At 42.9% G+C, this 19,499-nt stretch overlaps 1 protein-coding gene across 1 annotated transcript; it reads right to left on the minus strand.

Moving 5' to 3' along the window:
* Window positions 1-12,021: 12,021 nt before the first annotated feature.
* Window positions 12,022-18,947, minus strand: DMRTB1 (DMRT like family B with proline rich C-terminal 1). The gene is made up of 4 exons (XM_066325580.1): window positions 18,552-18,947; window positions 16,182-16,414; window positions 15,496-15,640; window positions 12,022-12,582 (listed from the first exon to the last, which is right to left on the minus strand). Exons 1-4 carry the CDS (start codon window positions 18,928-18,930, stop codon window positions 12,512-12,514), a joined length of 828 nt encoding a protein of 275 aa, XP_066181677.1. The 5' UTR covers window positions 18,931-18,947; the 3' UTR covers window positions 12,022-12,511.
* Window positions 18,948-19,499: the final 552 nt, after the last annotated feature.

The raw sequence follows: 19,499 nt of genomic DNA on the forward strand, positions 1-19,499 counted from the left end.
ATTGTGCAAACTGGTTTGCTCTGGAACTCGAATCTCCTCAAAAGAAGCCAAAGTGTTTAAAAAAATAAACGGAGTCAGAGTGCACAGGGGGAAAAGAAATATTGACATGTGAGGCTGCTGTACTTCTAACATAAAGAAACATTGTTTTCCCTTCGGTCCTTTTATTGTCTAAATAGAAAGCGCAAAGCAGGGGGAGAGCGCACAACAAGGCAGAGTGCACAAGTGAAGGTCAGGAGCTTGTGCTGGAAGCAAAAGACACTGAAAGGAAAATGGAAAAGCACCCAGCGGGGTAGCCACAGGACCAACACATTCCTCACTGACAGCAAGAGGGCAAACTAACCTGCCTGCCACCACACTCAGACACCAAGGGGTTTGGAGAGCGAGGTCAAACCCAAGGATTGAAGATAGTCCCACTGAAAGTTTCATTCGATGAATCTTCTCTTCGAAATCTGGGTCTAGTCTTCTCCTCAACAAGATGCTACTGAAGGGCAGCTTCAACCCACGCCTCTTGGTGGATTTCTTTGGAACCACCCGGTCTCCAAAGACCCACTTTAACTAAACGGGGCGTGGATGCTTACTTACTGTTGTGGTTTTGAAAACAAACCAAGTGAGAGGCTCTAAGTCAGAAATAAAATTTAATGAGAAGAAAAGGAAAATAAAATAGAATAAAATAAAATAAATACAAAAAGAAAAAACCACTGACAGAGTCAGAATACAACCTGATCAGGGTGATGGAAACAGTCCAGATGAGGTGGTCTTCCTGAAACAGAAATCTTGTAGAAAGGTCTGGTAGCTCCAGTCCTCTGGGAATCCAGTGGGTGAGGGCTGCTTCTACTGTCCCAAATCCCAGCTTATATCCAGGTGAGAATGCTTGGCTCCTCCCCATGGGCGGGGCATCTCACAATGGGATGATGAGTCATGGAAGAGAGCCTTAATGGCCCATTAAAGAGAGAGATAACTCCCGGAGAGAGTTATCTCTGAGTCATGCAGAAGGCATTGATGGGCCATTAACTGAAGATGGTGATAGAATACATCCTAAACTACAACCCAGGACACTTACACTTCCCAAAGGAGAAACAGGAGTCAAGAACAGGCACTGCCCACCCCTGCCATGAAAACTGTGCCAGCGTATGGCAAAACCAAATTCCCTGTTAGGGAGGGGATCTCCCACAGCAACACCAGACATGGCTCAGCTGTGGCAGTGTTGTTATCGTGGCCATCACCTTCCTGCCTGTTTCCTGAGGCCTGTGACCGCTGCCAGTGCTGTGCAGCTCCGGTGCAGGAAGGTGCATGGCTCACAAGGCAGGGGATGGCTGCACACCAGGGCAGGCAGAAAGAGCCCTGACAGCTCAGGAGCCACAGCTCTGAGAGCCACACATCACCTGCAGAGAGATGTCTGTCCCATGTTCCAAACCAGTGACTCTGCAGGATCTGGACCGTGGTGCTCCTCAGTTAAGAGTCTTATCTTTGGCTGAGACTTCACCAGGCTCCTCTGCAAGGTGCACTATCAAATTTCTACATAAATAAAAATCCAGCTTCTTATATTGCCTGCTCTCCCACATACCTGCCTGGTGACATGGAGAAAGTGAATAGTGAAAGGTTTTATGTTCCACTTGTATGATTGGAGACTTTGTGCTTTAACACAAGCGCAGGGTCACAGGGCAGGAACAAGGTGTTTTCTTTCCCGTCAGCATGGACCTGACATTTATTACAGGAGGGTTTTTCTTCTATTTGTTTTAAGTCAATTACATTTTTACTCAGTTCAACAATGCTGGAAAACCTGACAAAATATTCCAGACTGTTTAATCAGCATGAATGGACAAACATTCAAAAGTTAAAATAGGAGCATATTGCAGTTTGCTCTTTACACCAGTAGGTCTTTCTTGTTCCAGTCCCTGACAAGCATTTGTGTCTCTGCCTGTGGGAAATCAGTCTGAAACGTTTCTCTTTAGTTGGGAAAAGTCTTTTCAGAGAAAGGCCAATGTTTCTTGTGATTAATTATTGAAGGAATTGGCTATTATTTTCAATTTAACCGTGGAATTTTTGCCAGGCTTATTAAGCTGCCAAGTCCTCACCTGTTTAAGAGAATAAGCAACATGAATCTGTAAGAGGAGTGGAGGGCAGTGGGGGAGTGCTGAGCTACACATCATCAGTATTTCTGTATATTCCTTTCAGAAGGGGCCTGGATTTCTCATACTGTTTTCAGGTATCATCACATTCGAGTGAAACACAAACAAAAAATGGGCAAAATTTAAGGGACTGGGTTCTCTGCAGTAATGTGCATCTACTATCAATCCCAAACAGGTTCAACTCCAAACTTCTGAAAGCATTTTCTTGCATTCTCCCTGGGAGTCTCATTACACAGGGGTAAGGAGAGGGGCAGACTAAAGTATGTAAATATATCTATATACACACATACATATAAACTGCATATTAAAGCTTTGAATTTAATTCCCTTAGCTCCAGGTTGTTACTTTTAAACACAAATAAATTTGTTACTTTTAAACACAAATAAATTTGTTGTAGACAGGAAGAAACATCCTTCTCCAGCTTAGACCAAACTTTGCATTAAATATCCAGTTTGTTCTGGGGATACTGACTTTGGTTTGCTCACTGCAGAAAAGGCAGAGTACCAAGAGAAATGCTTAGTCCTTTAGTGTTTCAGCACTTAAATCACCAGTTCCAGAAAAAAATGTTCTGAAGGCCACAGAGTTCTGGCTTCATGTAAAACCAAGGTCCAGAAAAATTAATATAATGAACAACAACCAATTCAGTCAGAACTTCTGCAAACATTAGAATAATTCATGAATATTTGCCTAAAATGGTTATTTCTGCAAATGGAAAGCCATTTAAATTCACTTCTCACTTATTATTCAGTGCACTACTCCTAACACATTTATATCTTGTAAAATGCTCCTCAGCAAGGAATAGAAAGATAGCTAAAAAATCTGCTTGCCTGACAAGACAGTTTTGTAAGCTGTAAAATATACAGTAGCTCTGTTTAATGGGTAGCATTCTAAAATGGTGAATAAAATTTGCTACTTGATGTTGCTCACACACACGAAAAATCAACCACCTATTGGAAAAGATCTTATTTTCCCAACCAGGACACTAAAACCAGCCTCTCAAACATGAGCTTAATTATGAAAATATACACAGTACCTATTCACACAGGTACTGTTCCCTGAGGATGCATCACTTCGTGGAGAATAAAGAATTAACTTTTGATGATCCAGAAATTATCCTTAGAGAAGATACCAGTCTGGCCTCTTCATTTCAGTTACAGCTCAGGTTGAACAATTTTATCCCCAGTCACTCAAAACCCTACAGATTATCCACTCTAAACACAGTTGGATTATTTTACTTGCTCAGCAGTCTGGTCTAGTGGAAGATGTCTCTGCCCATGGCAGGAGGGTTGGACTAGATGACCTTTTGAAGGTTCCTTCCATCCCAAACCAGTCTGTGACTCTGTGACAAGATGCAGCTCACACAAAGTCAGACCCTTCTGACTGCATCAGTTCACTGTGTGTTCTCCAAAGATTGACTCATTCCTGCTCCTGCTGAGAAGCTGCCCCTCACCATCATCCTGCACGTGTGTTTTATGCTTTTAGAAAGGATTCCATTGAAAATGGGAAATTCTGTTTGGAGTCTTCATTACAGAGAAACATTGCTGGGATATTCCAGCTAAAGATTGCCTCTGTCCTTTACCAGAGATATTTACAATTTTGCTTTCAGGATCACACGTGGGTTGTTTTCCTTTAGGGGACAAACATCTTGTAAGGTTCTGAGCTTGCCTTCTGATCGTAGTTCAATGTACAGTTTTCCTTGTGTTTTTTGAGAGCTAGCCTGTGTTCTCCTTGCCTCTCTCCAAAAGGAGTATCTTGCACATCTCTTCAAAAGGAACTACACTCACTGGATGAAATACTGGCCCTCCAACTGCAGTAATTTGCTTTGCAAGTTTCTGGTTTCTTCACCAAATTTATTTCTCTCAGCTGTGGCTCTCGTTTAGTCAGATGTAAAAGATTAGTATTCAAGGGAAGAAAGTCCTGAATGTCAATCTTGTACCACTGCTGTGCTTGAATGTATCAGGAGACATAATGTAGGAAATCACCCTTGAAATACATTGAGTGGAGAAGCAAACTGTGGCCAATACTAAATACATTTGTGTGACTGCTACAAGGTCCCCACTGGTTCTTTGTAGGCTCTGAGTCCTGTTTTCTCTCTTTTTCCCTGCTGGAGATCCCACTACACTGGGATACATTCTAGCTCTGTTTCTGCAAAGATTCTTCATGTCCTCATTCTCTCACTCAACTTTCAAAATAGAATGCCTTTTTCTTGGAAGGGAGGTTTATACTCTTAAAAGAAAAAAAAACCCAATTAAAAGTGCCTTTAATTATAACCTGCTGCTCTAGAACACTAGCACAAGGGACACCACGCACACCAAGTCTGTACACAGGCTCTGCTTCCACAGGTCACTATAATTTAAACAGCTCTCAGACATCATTTTTCTGCAAACATTTCAAGTCCAAAAAAGGTTAAGACCATTGGTCTGACAAAACCAGGACAAGAAGAGAATTGACTGCCTGACTTTACTCAGTAGGACTGAGGTCAGGTATTGAACAAAGCCTTCCTGACTCAGCTTCAACTACTAGAGCAGCCTGCCTCATGAATCACCCACTAAGAGCTAGCTTATTTAACATCTACTTAGAATCTGTATGATTTAAACACTGTAATAATCACTAATCAATTTGACAAGCTTAGGCTTAGAGGGGGAAAGCCTGAAACTTGGTATAAAAATATCTTTGACCAATTCTTTTCCTACGGTTACACAAAGAAGTTAATTTCTTTATATTGCTACATAAATATGTGGAACTCTCATGCAGAGAGGTCCTCAAAAACAGAGACCTGAACTGAAGGTAACAGAATCACACTGAAACAAAAGGACAGTCTTGCAGGCATAGCACTCTCCTACTTGCAGTGCCCTAATAGCACTGGGTCCTCTCAGCAGGCAGACTGAAAATTGCTTACTCCAGAAGGCAAGTGCCTTCTTGAACTCCAGTCTTTTCTGTGGCTCCAAGAGCAGTTTGGATTATCTATTGCAGGAAACACACATCTTACCTGTTTCTTCAACATAATCCACCTGCATGTTTTCTAAAGAAACTTGCTTACTTGGTTTAGACTCAGATTAATGGGAAATTTACACCACCCTGTTGGCAATCTGTTTCCCTGGTTAACTCTCTTCCTCTAAACTTTCACTTTTGAACTTGGACACTGGTGTCAACAAACCAAACTTGTATGAAACACAGTAAGGACATAAATTGGTCTGAAAGAGTCAGATTTCATTTGACCTCGAGTCTTAGACTGAAGTTCAACATGAATCAGCACAAGTCTCATTAGGGCTAAACACCCATTATAGCTAAATTTAGGTCCAAGGAATCCAAAGCCATGAATAACTGTGTTGAATTACTTAAAAAATAGAAGTATTCTGAGTTAACTCTTAAATGTTTCGTTTTCCTATTTTTATGCTACAGGCTTGTTGAGTTTTATATTCAGACTTCTCAAATTGAAACAACAGTCTGAAAGCAAGAACTTTTTAAAATGGGTGTCAAATGTAAAGCTGTATAAAGTATGGGTAATGTGTTTTGGGCTTGATTCATACCGTACAATCCAATCCCGTAAATGCTGTCCAAACCTTGTGTCCTGGGTTGTAGTTTAGGATGTATTCTATCACCATCTTCAGTTAATGGCCCATCAATGCCTTCTGCATGACTCACAGATAACTCCCTCTGGGAATTACCTCTCTCTTTAATGGGCCATCAAGGCCCTCTTCCATGACTCATCATCCCATTGTGAGATGCTCCGCCCATGGAGAAGAGCCAAGCATTCTCACCTGGATATAAGCTGGGATTTGGGACAGTAGAAGCAGCCCTCACCCACTGGATTCCCAGAGGACCGGAGCTACCAGACCTTTCTACAAGATTTCTGTTTCAGGAAGACCACCTCGTCTGGACTGTTTCCATCACCCTGATCAGGTTGTATTCTGACTCTGTCAGTGGTTTTTTCTTTTTGTATTTATTTTATTTTATTCTATTTTATTTTCCTTTTCTTCTCATTAAATTTTATTTCTGACTTAGAGCCTCTTACTTGGTTTGTTTTCAAAACCACAACACCTTGGTTTTAACAGTAGTTATCACTCACTGCCATCCTGCTGCCACCACGAGCTTGGCCTGGGCGCACTGGAGCACTGTCACGGGGCTCTGCGCTGCTTAACAAACGCCAAGGCACCACGGGACAACCTTCTCCACGGAATTCTTCCTCTCAGCACCGCCAAGGCTGTAGAACGATGGAATATTCCCGGCTGGAAGGGGCCCACAAGCCCTGAAGGGAGCGCAGGACAGAGCCCAGCCTGGGGCTGGCAGCTCTACCCACACCTCTGCGCTCGCTGAGGAATTCCGCACCATGCCTGGCAGCAAAACTCCACGGGACTCGGGAGTGAACAGAGAACAAGATTAACATTCCTCATCTAGTACTGGAAAGAAGCAAAAAACCCCAAACGAAGGTAAAAATGGGTCTAGTCTGTAAAAATCCTTTTTTTTTTTTTCCTGTATATATGGAGTAATTTCCCTCGCTTGTACTTGTGAATTTATAGCACAGTCTGCAGAGTAGACTGATGTAAGTCAAGTGATTTAAATAACTCTGAAGATGTAACAAATTACAAACAAAAGTGCCTTATAAATAACACATTTGAAATAGTACATGTTTTATTGTTTAACCAGAGAGCCGAGCCTGTACCTGTTTGCCCTGAGGCATGAAAGAACAGTCCATCGCCATGGCTGCGGCCAGGCCCGCTCCCTCTTCCCCCCGTAAATCGCCCCCAAAACTCCAAGGAAATGAATCGGGATTCTGGAAGGTGATTGATTTTTTTCTTTTCTTTTTTTTTTTTTTTTTTTTCTCTCCCCAGGTTTCGCCGTCCTCCGAGTCATTTTGTTGCACTGGCCACCATTAAAAAAACACCGTGAGGGAACACAAAGCGCAGCTGCCGCCTGGGACAGTGAGGAAGGTGACCCAGGCACATCCCTGTAAACCTCCAGCCTTGGAGTGCCTTTGGAGACTTTGGGCACGGTATAAATGCCTATTATAAAGCTGGCTTTTCGCAAATTGTGTGCTCTAGGATTAATAACTTTGTGGTAAGGATATAAGTTCTGATTTCTGCGGTTAGTAAAGAAAATTAGGCATAGTGGTAGTAGTGATATAGTATGGTTAAACTGTCTGGGATAACATCCAGTGAACATGTGAAGAAGACTCTGCTATTGATACACCAGCTATCGGCATCTCCATCTGAAAAAAGCACAGACCAAGGCCCAATCTGGAGGTGATGGTGAAGACACAGCCCAGAAACACGCAGCTCTAAAAAGGCAGACCCAAGGAGGGGCCATGCAAAACAGTCCCTGGAATATGGAAACTAGTTTATGGAAAAATATAAATATTCAACAGATTGATACAACAGAAAGGGTATTTAAAGAAAGTCTCTGAATGCTGAATGCCAACTCGTACCCGGCCAGCCGTACTTTGCTTTTTTATCTCCTAATTGTCTTATCTTTTATTAAACCTACTTCTTAAAATTCACAAAATAAGTGAATCTCGTTTTTCACAGGGCAGGGTTTGTAACCCCAGGACTGAGGAACGTCGGCAGCAAAGGGACATTTCACAACACGAGGCACTCCACGAGGAAGGGGATGTAAAAAATCAGCCATCTGCAGGTACACGAGGCTTTTGAATTTCTGGAATTTAAGTGTGTATTTGCTGTTGGAAGAGCATGAGAAACGGTCGATTTGCACCTTGATCAAAAGAATACATTTCTTAATGGAAAACAGAACCTTTTTGTAAAAAAAAAAATAAACTGGGAAGGTTCTCCCAGGGAACTATGTAGATGACTGTTATTTAAACCACATTCTCTGGAAAAATGAAAAATTTTGTAAAAAGAAATGTTTTGTATTTGCTGTAGCTTATGTGGCTTGAGCACTTTTGAGTCCCTTGTGCCAATAAGGCTATAAACCCCTGACAGTAATTATTAAATGAAACCAGAAATGCCTTCACTGAAGGCAGTTGTGTAAAATAAATTTTAAAAAAACCTGTGTGAAATCACAGCTAGATCCATAGGGGATCACCTTATGGAATCAGCAGCAAGGTCACCACTAATATTGCCTGGCTGTGGACAATACCCAAAGAAGCAGTAAGAAGAAATGAGAAAAATGTTACCCACTGTAATTAAAAGTAATGCCAAAATAAATCTACTTTTTGTGGGGGCTCTTTTCAGAATTGTTGAAGCTGAGCTTACTTGTGTGTGATAAGATGTACCTGTAAGGATATATGGAAAAGTCAAATGCACAAGGTGAGGTGTGGAGACGTCACTGCCTGGGTGTCTGTGGTGGATCTGGAGCTCTCTCAGGGCTGCAGTAAAACAGGCACTCAGTCCCTCTCTGATTTCAGGAACAGTTTCCACAAGATCTCTCTTTACATTTGGATTGCTCCCTCACATTCTGGCAAGCTAAGCAGAGACATAACTCTGTGACTAACGCTAATGTTGCAGTAGTAAAATATTGGGCAAAAAATGGGAAAAGCAGACCCACTTGCCTATAAGAATGATTTAATTAAAGTTTTCACTGTTCTAAAGTAGTTATGTTTCACATCGTAAAGAATTTTTCTGTCATGAAAACTATTTTTTTAAGGGGAAGGAGATTTTTCTCTGCTGCAAGCTGACTTTATTGGTAAGCAATTAAATACTTCTTTGGATTGCAGTTCAAAATTAATTACTCATTAATGTGGAAAAACCAGCTATAGTCTTGCTATGGATTCAGAGGTTTCCAACTGGGTGCATCTAATTCCAAGAAGAAAAAAACAAAAAGAAACAAACCCTAGAAGGAGTATTATAATTACTGTCATATGAAAACCTGCTTCAGTCCAGATGTAGAAGCCAATAGCCCGGGAGTGTTAACACTGAGCAGTCTGCTGCAGGGAAATGACAGATGAATCCTACATATGTTTGCAGAATGGACATATTATACTATCCTTCTAGAATCTCTTGGGTTTGCTTTCATTTTTCCAGAGCTCCTACCAAAAAAAAAAAAAAAAAAAAAAAAAAAAAAAAAAAAAAAAAAGGAAAAAGGAAAAAGCAGGTCTACAATAATCTGAGGGTTTAAAGTGTCACAGACACCTCTGTATAAAATCTGGATCCTAAACTTGCACAGCTAACCAGTGCTGTCCACTCTCTACCCTCTCAAGGAATTCCACTGACAGTAATGAAATTAGTGGTGGTAGTAAATGTTAAAGAGCTGGCTCCTAATTCCAGGTTTTCTCCTTCAAGGAACAAACAGGGACTTGCAGCAAGGACAGAGAATTGACAGATGTGTCAGCTGTAAGGAATCACACCTTCAGAAGTTCAGCTCAAGGGAGTGAATCCTCTAAAATCTGAAAATAGTGATGATGACAACTGCATATATGCAGATTTCCTACTGCAGCCAGTAGCAGCTTGCATGCATAAAGACTTCAGAAGCAAAAGGAATCCTTTCCTTTTCCTTCACAAATTCTATTAATTCAACCAAAGTCTGTGTGGCTTCAGCCTTAATAAAAACCAATAAAATTCTGGGATGATTTAGGCTGGAACAACCTCTGAGTGACTTGTCTAATCCAAATCATTCCATTTCAATCCAAACTGATTTCATTATCCCTAAGTCATTTATTTAAATAAATGGAGTCAGGAAGAGATCACAGAGTTTAATTATTGGAAACACTGGTTGGCACTAAGTTTGGAATTAAAATTACTCACTTTGAAGTCCTTAAGTGCACAGTATGACACCACCAGTTGTCAAGGAATGTTTTTTTCCTTGGTTAAAAAGGACAAGCTGACCACAAAGTGGAAGAATGAAACCTTGAATTATCCACATAAGATAGTTCATCCTGTCAGTTCGAGAGTTACCCACTTTCAATTCTCTTACCAAGACATTTACATCTCTAGGCAGGTGCAAGAACTTGGGCCCAAGTTTCCTGAAATGTCCAAGTCTGAAATGACACCACACAGAGTTTGACTGATGACAGGATTAAGCATATTAAGCAGGACTGGCCCCACTGTTTTCCTGCAGCTGTAGGACACGCAGTCTTAAGCTGTGCCAAGGGAAATTTAGACTGAAAGAATGATAAAGTACTGCAGTCCTCTTGCCTGGGGATGTGGTGGAGTCACCATCCCTGGATGTGTTTAGAACAAGCCTGGATGTGGCACTCGGTACCGTGGTTTAGTTGGTGTTAGGGTGTGGGTTGGACTCCATCTTAAAGGTCTTCTCCAGCCCAGTGATTCTGGGATTCTGTGAAAAACAGGTGACCTTTTGCCACAGTCACCTTCTTGTCCTTCAGATGTATAAAACAGCAAGGTTTGGTCATGGTCTTACAGCTGCTTTGCCACACCTGACATGTTCTAAAACTGAACACTCTACTTTTAGACTCCCCCAGTAATGAACTTCTCCATCTTTTCAGTTTAGTTGCCTTTCTTTGGCTCTTGCTTAAACTCACTACTTCCCTCTGGAGATGCCAATTTATCTGCAGCCAGGGAGCCCCTCGTGGAGAGCCAGACCATCCTTCAGACAGCCAAAGTAAGGGCTTTGGTTCACCTGATGGTAATTCAGAAAGATGGAGAAAAAGGGGGCATGGCAATCTGGAAGCAGTTACTGGTCCAGTAAACCAGAGAGCAAACAGTGTATCTGCAGTGACTGTGCATTACAGTCAGTGAAATGGGCTGCAATCCACCTTGCTCTGAGATTTAAGGAGTAATACAACACTGAGTATGACTTAAGAAAAATATCTGGGAATGAGCTGGTTCAAGTATTCATCCTGAATATCACTATTTTCTTAAATCATTATGTTATGAAAACCAAACCCTCCATCTTCAGAGGGAAGATGCTTTGTGGGCACTGCTGGTATTCCTATTTGTAGATTATTTTGTTTTGAAAAGAAAGAGGTATCCAGAGCTTTCCAAGCAGACTAAAGTTCTGGAACACTCCTGGGAGCAAAGATCCTATTGTAAATCTAAAATATAACAAGTTGTACATCAGATTCTTTGCTATAGATAAATGAGTTTTTCTGTTTTTTTTTTTTCTCTTGGCAGTTCTAAATTTGCCATTTCCACTTCTGCCCCAAACCACTGTGCTGCAAAGCATTCCTGCAGATCATCTACTACATTAAACAAAAGATAAATATTCAACTTAGCAGAACTTCTTTACTTCTTGCATTGAGCAAGGAATTATTAATATAAGCATCAGAAAAGAAGTCTGTTTATTTTACTGGGCTCATCTCTACAGAAGCAGACAGACATAGGAAAAAGATACTGAGGCCTAATTCTCTCTCCAGACAAGTCTGTTACACAGAGCTGTTTAGGGCAACATGTGACATTTGGCTAGAAAAATTACATGCAGACACACATCAAACTATAACAACAGTTTAATGTATCTTTTTTAATTATACAAAAGTCCCACCCCAATTATTCAAACATTAACAGCTGATCCATTTGATACAAAATTCATCCAGGCAAAACAGTAGAGGAATATACCATTCATTTTTAATTAAAGATTATAATTGACAATCATAGTACGGATGGATTTGACTAATTATTATTATTAGAAGTGGTGTTTTGTCCTGGGCTAATCTCTCCACACCTTGGCTACGCCACAGTGCACTTCCAGTACACACGTGTCAAGCTGTCTACAGGAGCCCTTTAGAAACAAACAGTACTGCTCAGCTTCAGCTGTCACGAGTTAAACAACACTGAAATCATGTATAAATCATCAAGGACCTTCAACATGTCAGATGTGAAGCCTGTGTGACACGAGGTGATTCCAAATAACTTTGTGCCCAGTCTGCACAGAAGGTGCCTTACAGGACGCAGAAACCATGCGGAGGCACCAGGCCTTTCCACACATTCCTGCCAAGCCCTTCCAGAGCAGCACCCACCCTTCCCTTCCCCTCTGTCATGTTCTTAGGCAGCCCAGGCTGTCTTCACGTCCCCTCTCATGCAGTCTTCAGGCTCCACATCACTTAACTCTTCTGTAACATTCAGAACCAGATTTCCTTTACAGCAAACTGATACAAACAACATCTTTCTGACTACTGTCATGAACATGAAAATGCTGCAGAATGCACATGGCTCAGAGACCACGGTCTGGGAGCCAGGTAAACTCAGCAGAGGAACAAATTTGGAGTCATAATCATTTTCTGCTTCCACTGGAAAACCTTTTAGAAACATGGGCTTTGTAGTGCTTGGGAGGCAGAGCTGTGAGCCTGGCAGCTGGAACATTGATCATGAAGTGAGGCAGGGGACTAATCCCCTTCTAGCTGCTGTGGCTGCTCAGTGATTAAGCATCACTCCACCCTCATTAACTAACCCTCAGAAATGAGAACAGTGCTGCCTGCTCTCAGCTCTTCTCCAGCCCATTCTCTGTGTTTAATACACAGATTGGTCTGTTGTTTATTCTAGGGAAGAAGGAGGCTGGCCACGTTCATGAACCACCCCTGAATCCTCACTGTCAGCTTCAGTAGCTAAAATGAAGAATAGGAAAATGTCAGAGTTAAACACAAAGAAAGAAGCAAAACAACCAAACCCTCTGTTTCAGTTCTTGTGACACCTGGAATCAATCACATTTCCACATTTGAAGCTGCAATGGAATAGAACTGAGGCAGAGACTTCTGCCCACTTACCCACAGTGAAGCTATTCCATGCCTTTCTAACACTCCTGTGAATTCTCAAAGGCCTTGACAGACTGATTCATAATCCCTTTTTCAAATCCAACTAGGGATTTTTATTTTCTAAAGTATTTACTTGGCAATTTCCACGAAAAACTGACTCATCTCCTCAAAGGCAACCTGGGCTTTGGTTTTCTGTGGCTTGCTCTTTTATAAAGTCAGTCATTTGCAATCAGTCTACCATCAGATGCTGTACTGGTTGTTTCACTGAACATACCTTGTGTTTATTTTGTCAAATCTCTGTAACACAACCAGTCAATACTTCAAGGAATTGTGTAACAACACGTCTACACTTCACACCACCCCTCTGAACCGAACTGGCCTCATTAGCTCAAATATTTCTGGAAGCATCTCCTACCCTAGGAGCATCTTTTACAGGTAAGCCTTGGAGTTTTTCATTTTTTGTTTTTATCTGAGATTTCCTTTGGGGCAGATATCACAGACACTTCTCCTCACCAGCTGTCACCTTGCTAGGGCTTTCTATATCCATCATCCTGCAACAGTTTTGCCAGAAAGCCAATTTCACCTCAGTTCTCAAGATTTCTGGAGAAAGGACGTTCCCAAGTTTAACTGCAGGTTAGAGTCTGTTCCAGTTTGAAAAATAAAAAAGACATCATGCAATCCTAACACATCCTTATGCACCATGCATTACAGCTTTTCTCTTGTTTCAAGCATCTTGAATTCCAGAAAGAATGTATTTGTTTCACTCTTCCCTCCACATCTGCATCTTCTGCTGCCAGGCTATTTTGTGTGACCTCATGCAGAATTATCCCCCCTCACTGGGTTTACAATTGCAAATTCCTACATATCCTGGAGCACAAATGCTATGCAGTAGAATTAATTTCTACTTTCTCCATAGCACTAAGGAAACTGGACTGTTCTCTGAGCAACACAATCCATGATGCATTGTTTCCTATGGCTCTGTGCCTGGGCTGGTGTGTGTTAAGGGCTGAGGTCATTAGATGGCACTTGGCTCCCTGGGGAAGGCTGCTCTGCTGGTGTTTCTTCTCTATCCAGTTGCCTGTTCTCATCAGTTTTTGGCCAGTACAAGTTCACTTTACCAGCGCAGGACTGGATTTCCTCTGTTTCCCTCATGCACTATGGTAACTTCACTCCATGTCCCCCGTGTTTGTGTGCTACTCCCAGTTCCTTCCCCTTCCCTCAGAGTCCAACAGAAAAGATACAGCTCCCTGTGTGTTCTCTGCCACTGCAACATCCCCCAGATTTTTGTCCCTTCCAAATCACAAAGCCCATTAATCCTCACACGCACATCCTGATTTGCAGGCCAGCCCTTGTTTTCCTCTCTTCCCCTCAAACTCAGCCTGTATTACTCCACCTCCAGCACACCAGTATCCCCTGCACACTGCCTTTATCAGCATCCTAATGTAACTTTACATTTCTACAGTGTACACCCCTACACTGCCATATTCTCCACATTCCCCTTGTCCACCACTTCTCCTGCTTCCTCTTTTTTGGCTTTCCAGCCAGAGCAGGAGCAGGGATGCCCCCAGTGCTCAGGGGATGTGTCCCCACTGCTGGGATCAGTGGCAGGCCCCAGGGACACACACCCCAGGCAGGGACTGAGTGCACAGTGACAGCCAGCCCAGCATCACAACAAGCAAATGCTTCAGTGGGAAGCATCTGCTTCCCCTGCACATCAATACTGTGTAGGCATGTGATCACAACAGATACGTTTGGCTGAAAATAGCTAATGGGTTGAAGAGTTAGGAGGGGACTGACATTAACAGAAAATGAGGCTGCATGAGCCTTATGTTGTTGAGAAATCAGGCCAAAAAACCACCAATTTGTATTTTGTCTCACATCACCACCACCACCATCTTTTCAGTTCAGATGAGATCATTCTCCTTCTCTTATTCCTCCTCTCTCTCGATTTTTCAGTGGGTGATTATTGTCATCTATTTCATAAACAGCTTATCGATTTTTTGTTCTCATGTTTGAGAAAAAGTTATATTTATTTATCTGCATTTTAAAAAAATATTAAAAAATTAAAAATTAAATAAACCTGGCTATCTGCACATCCAGTATTAGTGGTTAATTCTCTGAGCAGCTCTACCCTCTTGTGGTCACAGCTTAGCTGCAGCCAAATGAAAAATATATTGTGAATATAATCACAAATATGTCCACATGTAGGCACAGTACATAAAACAGACCTAGAATAGAGGGGCACAAAGACTTAATCTATGACAGAAATTTAAAATCCTGTGGGAATCAATCAGGGATTTTGAAGATTTGATCTTTCTTTTCCAGCAATTAAAATCTAGGATTTTCAGATGAGCAAGAAATTTCAGTATTATTCCTTGTAAGTGTTAGTCTGCATGATTTTCTAACGATTTGTCTAAATTGAAAAACAGCCAAATAACTTTTAAAATAAGCCCTGCAAACTAGCTATGTGGAGATACACTTTCTTTCTGAGAACACCAACAGATCATTTTGTGGAGTAGCTCTGAGTCCTGGGGCCTTTGAGGCCTGCCTGGGATTGAGGTGCTGTCAGCTGGAAAGCCCAAACTTGCCAGGCTGCCTTCCCTGAGGTCAGCCCTTCCCAGAGCAGAGTCAGGACTTCAGGCCTGGCTTCAATCACAGAGGTCAAAACTAGCTGGCATCAGGGTCTCCTGGGTTGCCATCTCTGTGGTTAAATACTGAAACTAGTTTAACAGTGACTCTCTCAGGGCTTATCTCATATTTCCTTACCATGAACTTCCTTGGTTGTTTCAGCCAGGATGTTCAGTGAAACCGGAGCTGGGATGTAATGAATCCCTGTCAGAAAACTTGGTGGGATGAACTGATGCAGAGGAGTGTAGTATCCTTGAGGGAAATCTCCAGCTCCATCTGGAACCTGTGGAAACACACGAAGCAGATCACCTTCCATCTAAAGACTCTCCCCAGGACACATCTGCATTATCAGACCAGTTCTGGGTTTTTGTCCATACACTGCCATGTCACTGCATGTATTGGCACGTGGAAAGCCTGTGCACAGGGTAACGTGCTGCAACTGAAGAGCAAGAACTTCTCAGACCATGTCAGAGCAAAACTGGCCTTTAAAGTCCTTGCCACCTGTTCTGGCATCTCATTGCAGTAGTCTGTTTAAACCAGGAGCAGCCATTCTCTTTCTTGGTAACCCTTAAAACGAGACAGGGAATTTCTATACAAGCATAATAAATCTATTGTTTCTTGTCTTGAGGCAGATCACTCTGCTTTCCTACTGAAAGCAGGTAGGATTATTAACATCATTTGCTAATGTCTTCTTCAGTGTAATGTACCAAAATGCTATGAAGTAACAGGTCAGGAGGATGACTCTCCTATAGTTACTTCAGCAGAGAGAAGGCAGCTAAAATAAAACAATATTAGCACAGGTAATTAAAAAACGTGCCACTCACCGATACAGTGGCTGCATTCCCTGGCACATAGCTGCTAGGGATGTGTCGGAATCCTCTCTGAAGTGATATCCCTGGAGGTGATGGTGCTTCCCCACTGCTTGACTCATTGATGGCAAATCCCAGGGAAAATGGGTGGTAAGGATATACCCCGGAACACCCAGGGTACACTTTGGGGATTTCTCTCTCCAGGTATTCTGGGTTGACACTGTATTCTGGAGGAAAAGCAGGGTGAGCTAGGAAAGAATGAGAGAAGAACAAATAAAATTATCCGTGCAATTTTATGGAGTTACGTAGAAATAGATGCAGGAACAAATTCCATTCTCACACAGGAGAATCTGGGCCTTTGGTTTCATGTTTAGCTCCCTATGAATTGATTTTGTGATTTTTTTCAGGAACTAAGGAAAGGTGCAGCAGATGACCCTGTAATGCAGTTATTTTGCATTCTTTTCTATCTTGTATGCTGCAAAGTTTGTCCTTAGGAAAGAGCTGGCTGCAGAATCTTTTTCTTTCAGTACATCAGCAAGAGCAAAAGAAACTACCTTAAATTTTGACTCTAGTGGTACTTAAAATTCCACAGAAATAGCAGACTTCTAACTTTCTAGTGTACTAATAATGCAGTCCTATCTGTCACTTCTTAGGTGAATTTACGTACGTTCAGTTTTAGGGTCATACACAAACAACTTCAGAAGCAGAAATCAGTTACTTCACTTTTATCTTGCATCTTGAATCTTATATGGCCTCTCTGAAGTCTCAGGAAAAGAAGTAGAGTGGCTATTTGAATGTAAATAGGGTCCTTCTTGTCTGCCCATCCTCCGACTGGCAGAGAAAGGCAAAGAATTTCCTTTGAAAGGTTTACTTCTGCAGAAATGTAATTTGTGCCTAATCTTTTTTTGAAGTTGGTCAGCAGGTTAGAAATATTAAGGGAAGGACTGACAGATGTCTGTATAGCTACTGTCATCTATAAACATATTTTTATTCCAAAACAAAGCTTAAAAAGGGAAGTTATTGACAGTATTCTCTGGGGACTACAGATGTCCAAAGTAAGTCTTTTCCCTGGGCTTCTCAGGACATTTTGTCTTGCAGGCTACCAACTCTTCCAGAGGCTCAGATTCATTACTGAAGTCAGTAAGAAATTCTGCAACATTCCTATAGTAACAGAATGGAGTTACCATAATAAACTAGACAAGTCCCATGAAAGAATGTTCAAGGAAACAATTTAAGATATGACAGACCAAACAACTGCTCCACCTGAGAAGTTTATGCCCTGCTCTTAAATACCAAATACACTTACATCAAGTCATGCCAGCCAGATTTAGGTTTTGCTACAGGTATGAATTAAGGCAAAAAGGTCTTTTTCTTTTACAGTGCTAGCATAAAATGCTTACATCGGACAGCTGCAGCATGACCTTACCTATTTACACGCCATCTCTGAGCTTTTTTAGCGTTTTTGTTGCTGGAATTTCGTACCTGTGAGTTTATAAAAACGGTGACAGCATTCAGAGAAACATGTGGAGCAGACAGAGTCTGGTTGCAGTCCCAGACCGATTCCCCTCCCGGTGAAAAGCCCCTTTGCCTCAGCTTGGAGGCGGCCGGGCACGCTGCTCCCGCCCAGCAACCGGCGACACGCACGAGTGGCACATTCCACACGGGAAACAGAACCGAGGAAGTCGCCGGGAAGAGGCTTTGGGGACAGGTCTGATTTGTTAAAAAAATATGGATATTGATCTAATACCGATATCCAACTGTGACGGACAAAGACTCTCTAACAGTTTGAAGTTAGAAAGTGTGTGTTATCACGACGCCGGGCAGCGTGTGGGATAGCTCCCAAATACACACGCGCAATTTACAGATGATCACAGGGTCTTTTTATGTACAAAAGTGTTGAATACCCAAAACACAAATGCATATTCATGACTCTGGGACATCCCATTCCCCGCTTCGTATGGTAATTAGCCAAAAAGCAATTAAGCATGCGTAGTTTGTTCTTTGAAACGGGTCGGTGGTCCTTTTTAGGGGGTGGGGTCTCAAAATGATGAAGTAAGATGCGTCTTCCTCGCTTTGCCTTTTTAACCTTTTAGTGTTGGTGACACCAGGATCCTGTTTTCTCAAGACTATCTGATTTACGATCACATTGTGTTCTTGGAGTCTATTGATTAAGTTGACAGGTCTCCTGATTTATCGGTTCCTTAAATCCGGCTTATGTTAAAAAAAGGAAGTTTACCTCAGCAATGTCTAGTTAGTAAAAGGGGAGTCTACGTGCTAAAGTCTTTTATTCTTCAAAATGTGAAGGGAAGTCTACGTCAGCAAGTCCACGTCTAATTCTTTAACTAAAGTCCTTAATTCTTTAAAATTACCATCTCAGGTCCTTACCGTCGTCCCTGAAGGGAGGTGGCGGAGGCGCCCAGCACGCCGTGCCCTTGCCGCCGCCGTCGGGCTGGGCGCCCTTCTTCCCGTCGTGGCCGCCGGGCTCGGGGGCACCGTCCTCCCTGGCGGCGGCGGCACGGGCCTCGCCCGACGGAGCGGGCTCCGCGCCGGGCCTGGCCGGCGGCTCCGGCTCCTGCTGCCTCAGCGCCTTCTGCGCTGCCATGATCTTCTGCCGCTCGCTGATGAGCGAGCACTTCTCGCACAGGCACAGCTTCCAGCGGCAGTGCCCGGCGTGGCCCTTGACGGGCACCACGAAGCCGTGGTTGCGGCAGCGGGAACATTTGGGCGCCCGCAGCGCCTTCGCCGCGGCCTCCGCCGCCTCCATGGCAGCCCGAAGCGGGCCCGGACCCCCCAGCCGGGCCCTTATATAGGGCAGGGCGCTGTGCCACATGTAACAAGCGGCTCGGCGGCAGGAGAGCCCACGGCAGCGGGCGGGGACGGCCCCGGGCCGGCAGGAGCCGCGGGGGGACCGCACCCACGGCTGGTGACATTGTCCCGCATTGGGGGTTCGCATGGGCCCGGCCTGCACGGGCACCAGTGCGCTTCCCTGACGAAGTGCCCTACAAGAGAATTTTCCCTTTCGACGCTTTAACATCTGCGCCCGCTTTCATACCCCTCATGCATTCGCTTTTAATATGCACGGGCCTACAGTCCCGTTTTGTTTCCAATTTGCGGCATGCTTCTCTTGATGAGGAGGAGTGACTGCCTCAGCAGAAAAAGAACACTTTCATCATTCTGGTTTTCAAAAGAAGGTACTGAGACGAAGGTGGAAAGCGTATGTCATTCCGAAGACCTGTCTCCTTTTCTCAGAATTCCTTATTCTCTGGAAACAAAGACAGGCTTACAATTAGAAATACAGGAATGCTCCAGTTCCAGTGTTGCTTTGAAAGCACT

This window comes from Sylvia atricapilla, chromosome 9, assembly GCF_009819655.1.
Source record: "Sylvia atricapilla isolate bSylAtr1 chromosome 9, bSylAtr1.pri, whole genome shotgun sequence".
NCBI lineage: Eukaryota > Metazoa > Chordata > Aves > Passeriformes > Sylviidae > Sylvia > Sylvia atricapilla.

Coding starts and splice junctions, on each gene's coding strand:
- DMRTB1 (XM_066325580.1), bottom strand. CDS start 18,930: ATGGAGGCGGCGGAGGCCGCGGCGAAGGCGCTGCGGGCGCCCAAATGT. Junction 16,415..18,551: donor ACCTCCCTTCAGGGACGACG/GTAAGGACCTGA, acceptor ATTCTTTCCTAG/CTCACCCTGCTTTTCCTCCA. Junction 15,641..16,181: donor GGAATGCAGCCACTGTATCG/GTGAGTGGCACG, acceptor GTGTTTCCACAG/GTTCCAGATGGAGCTGGAGA.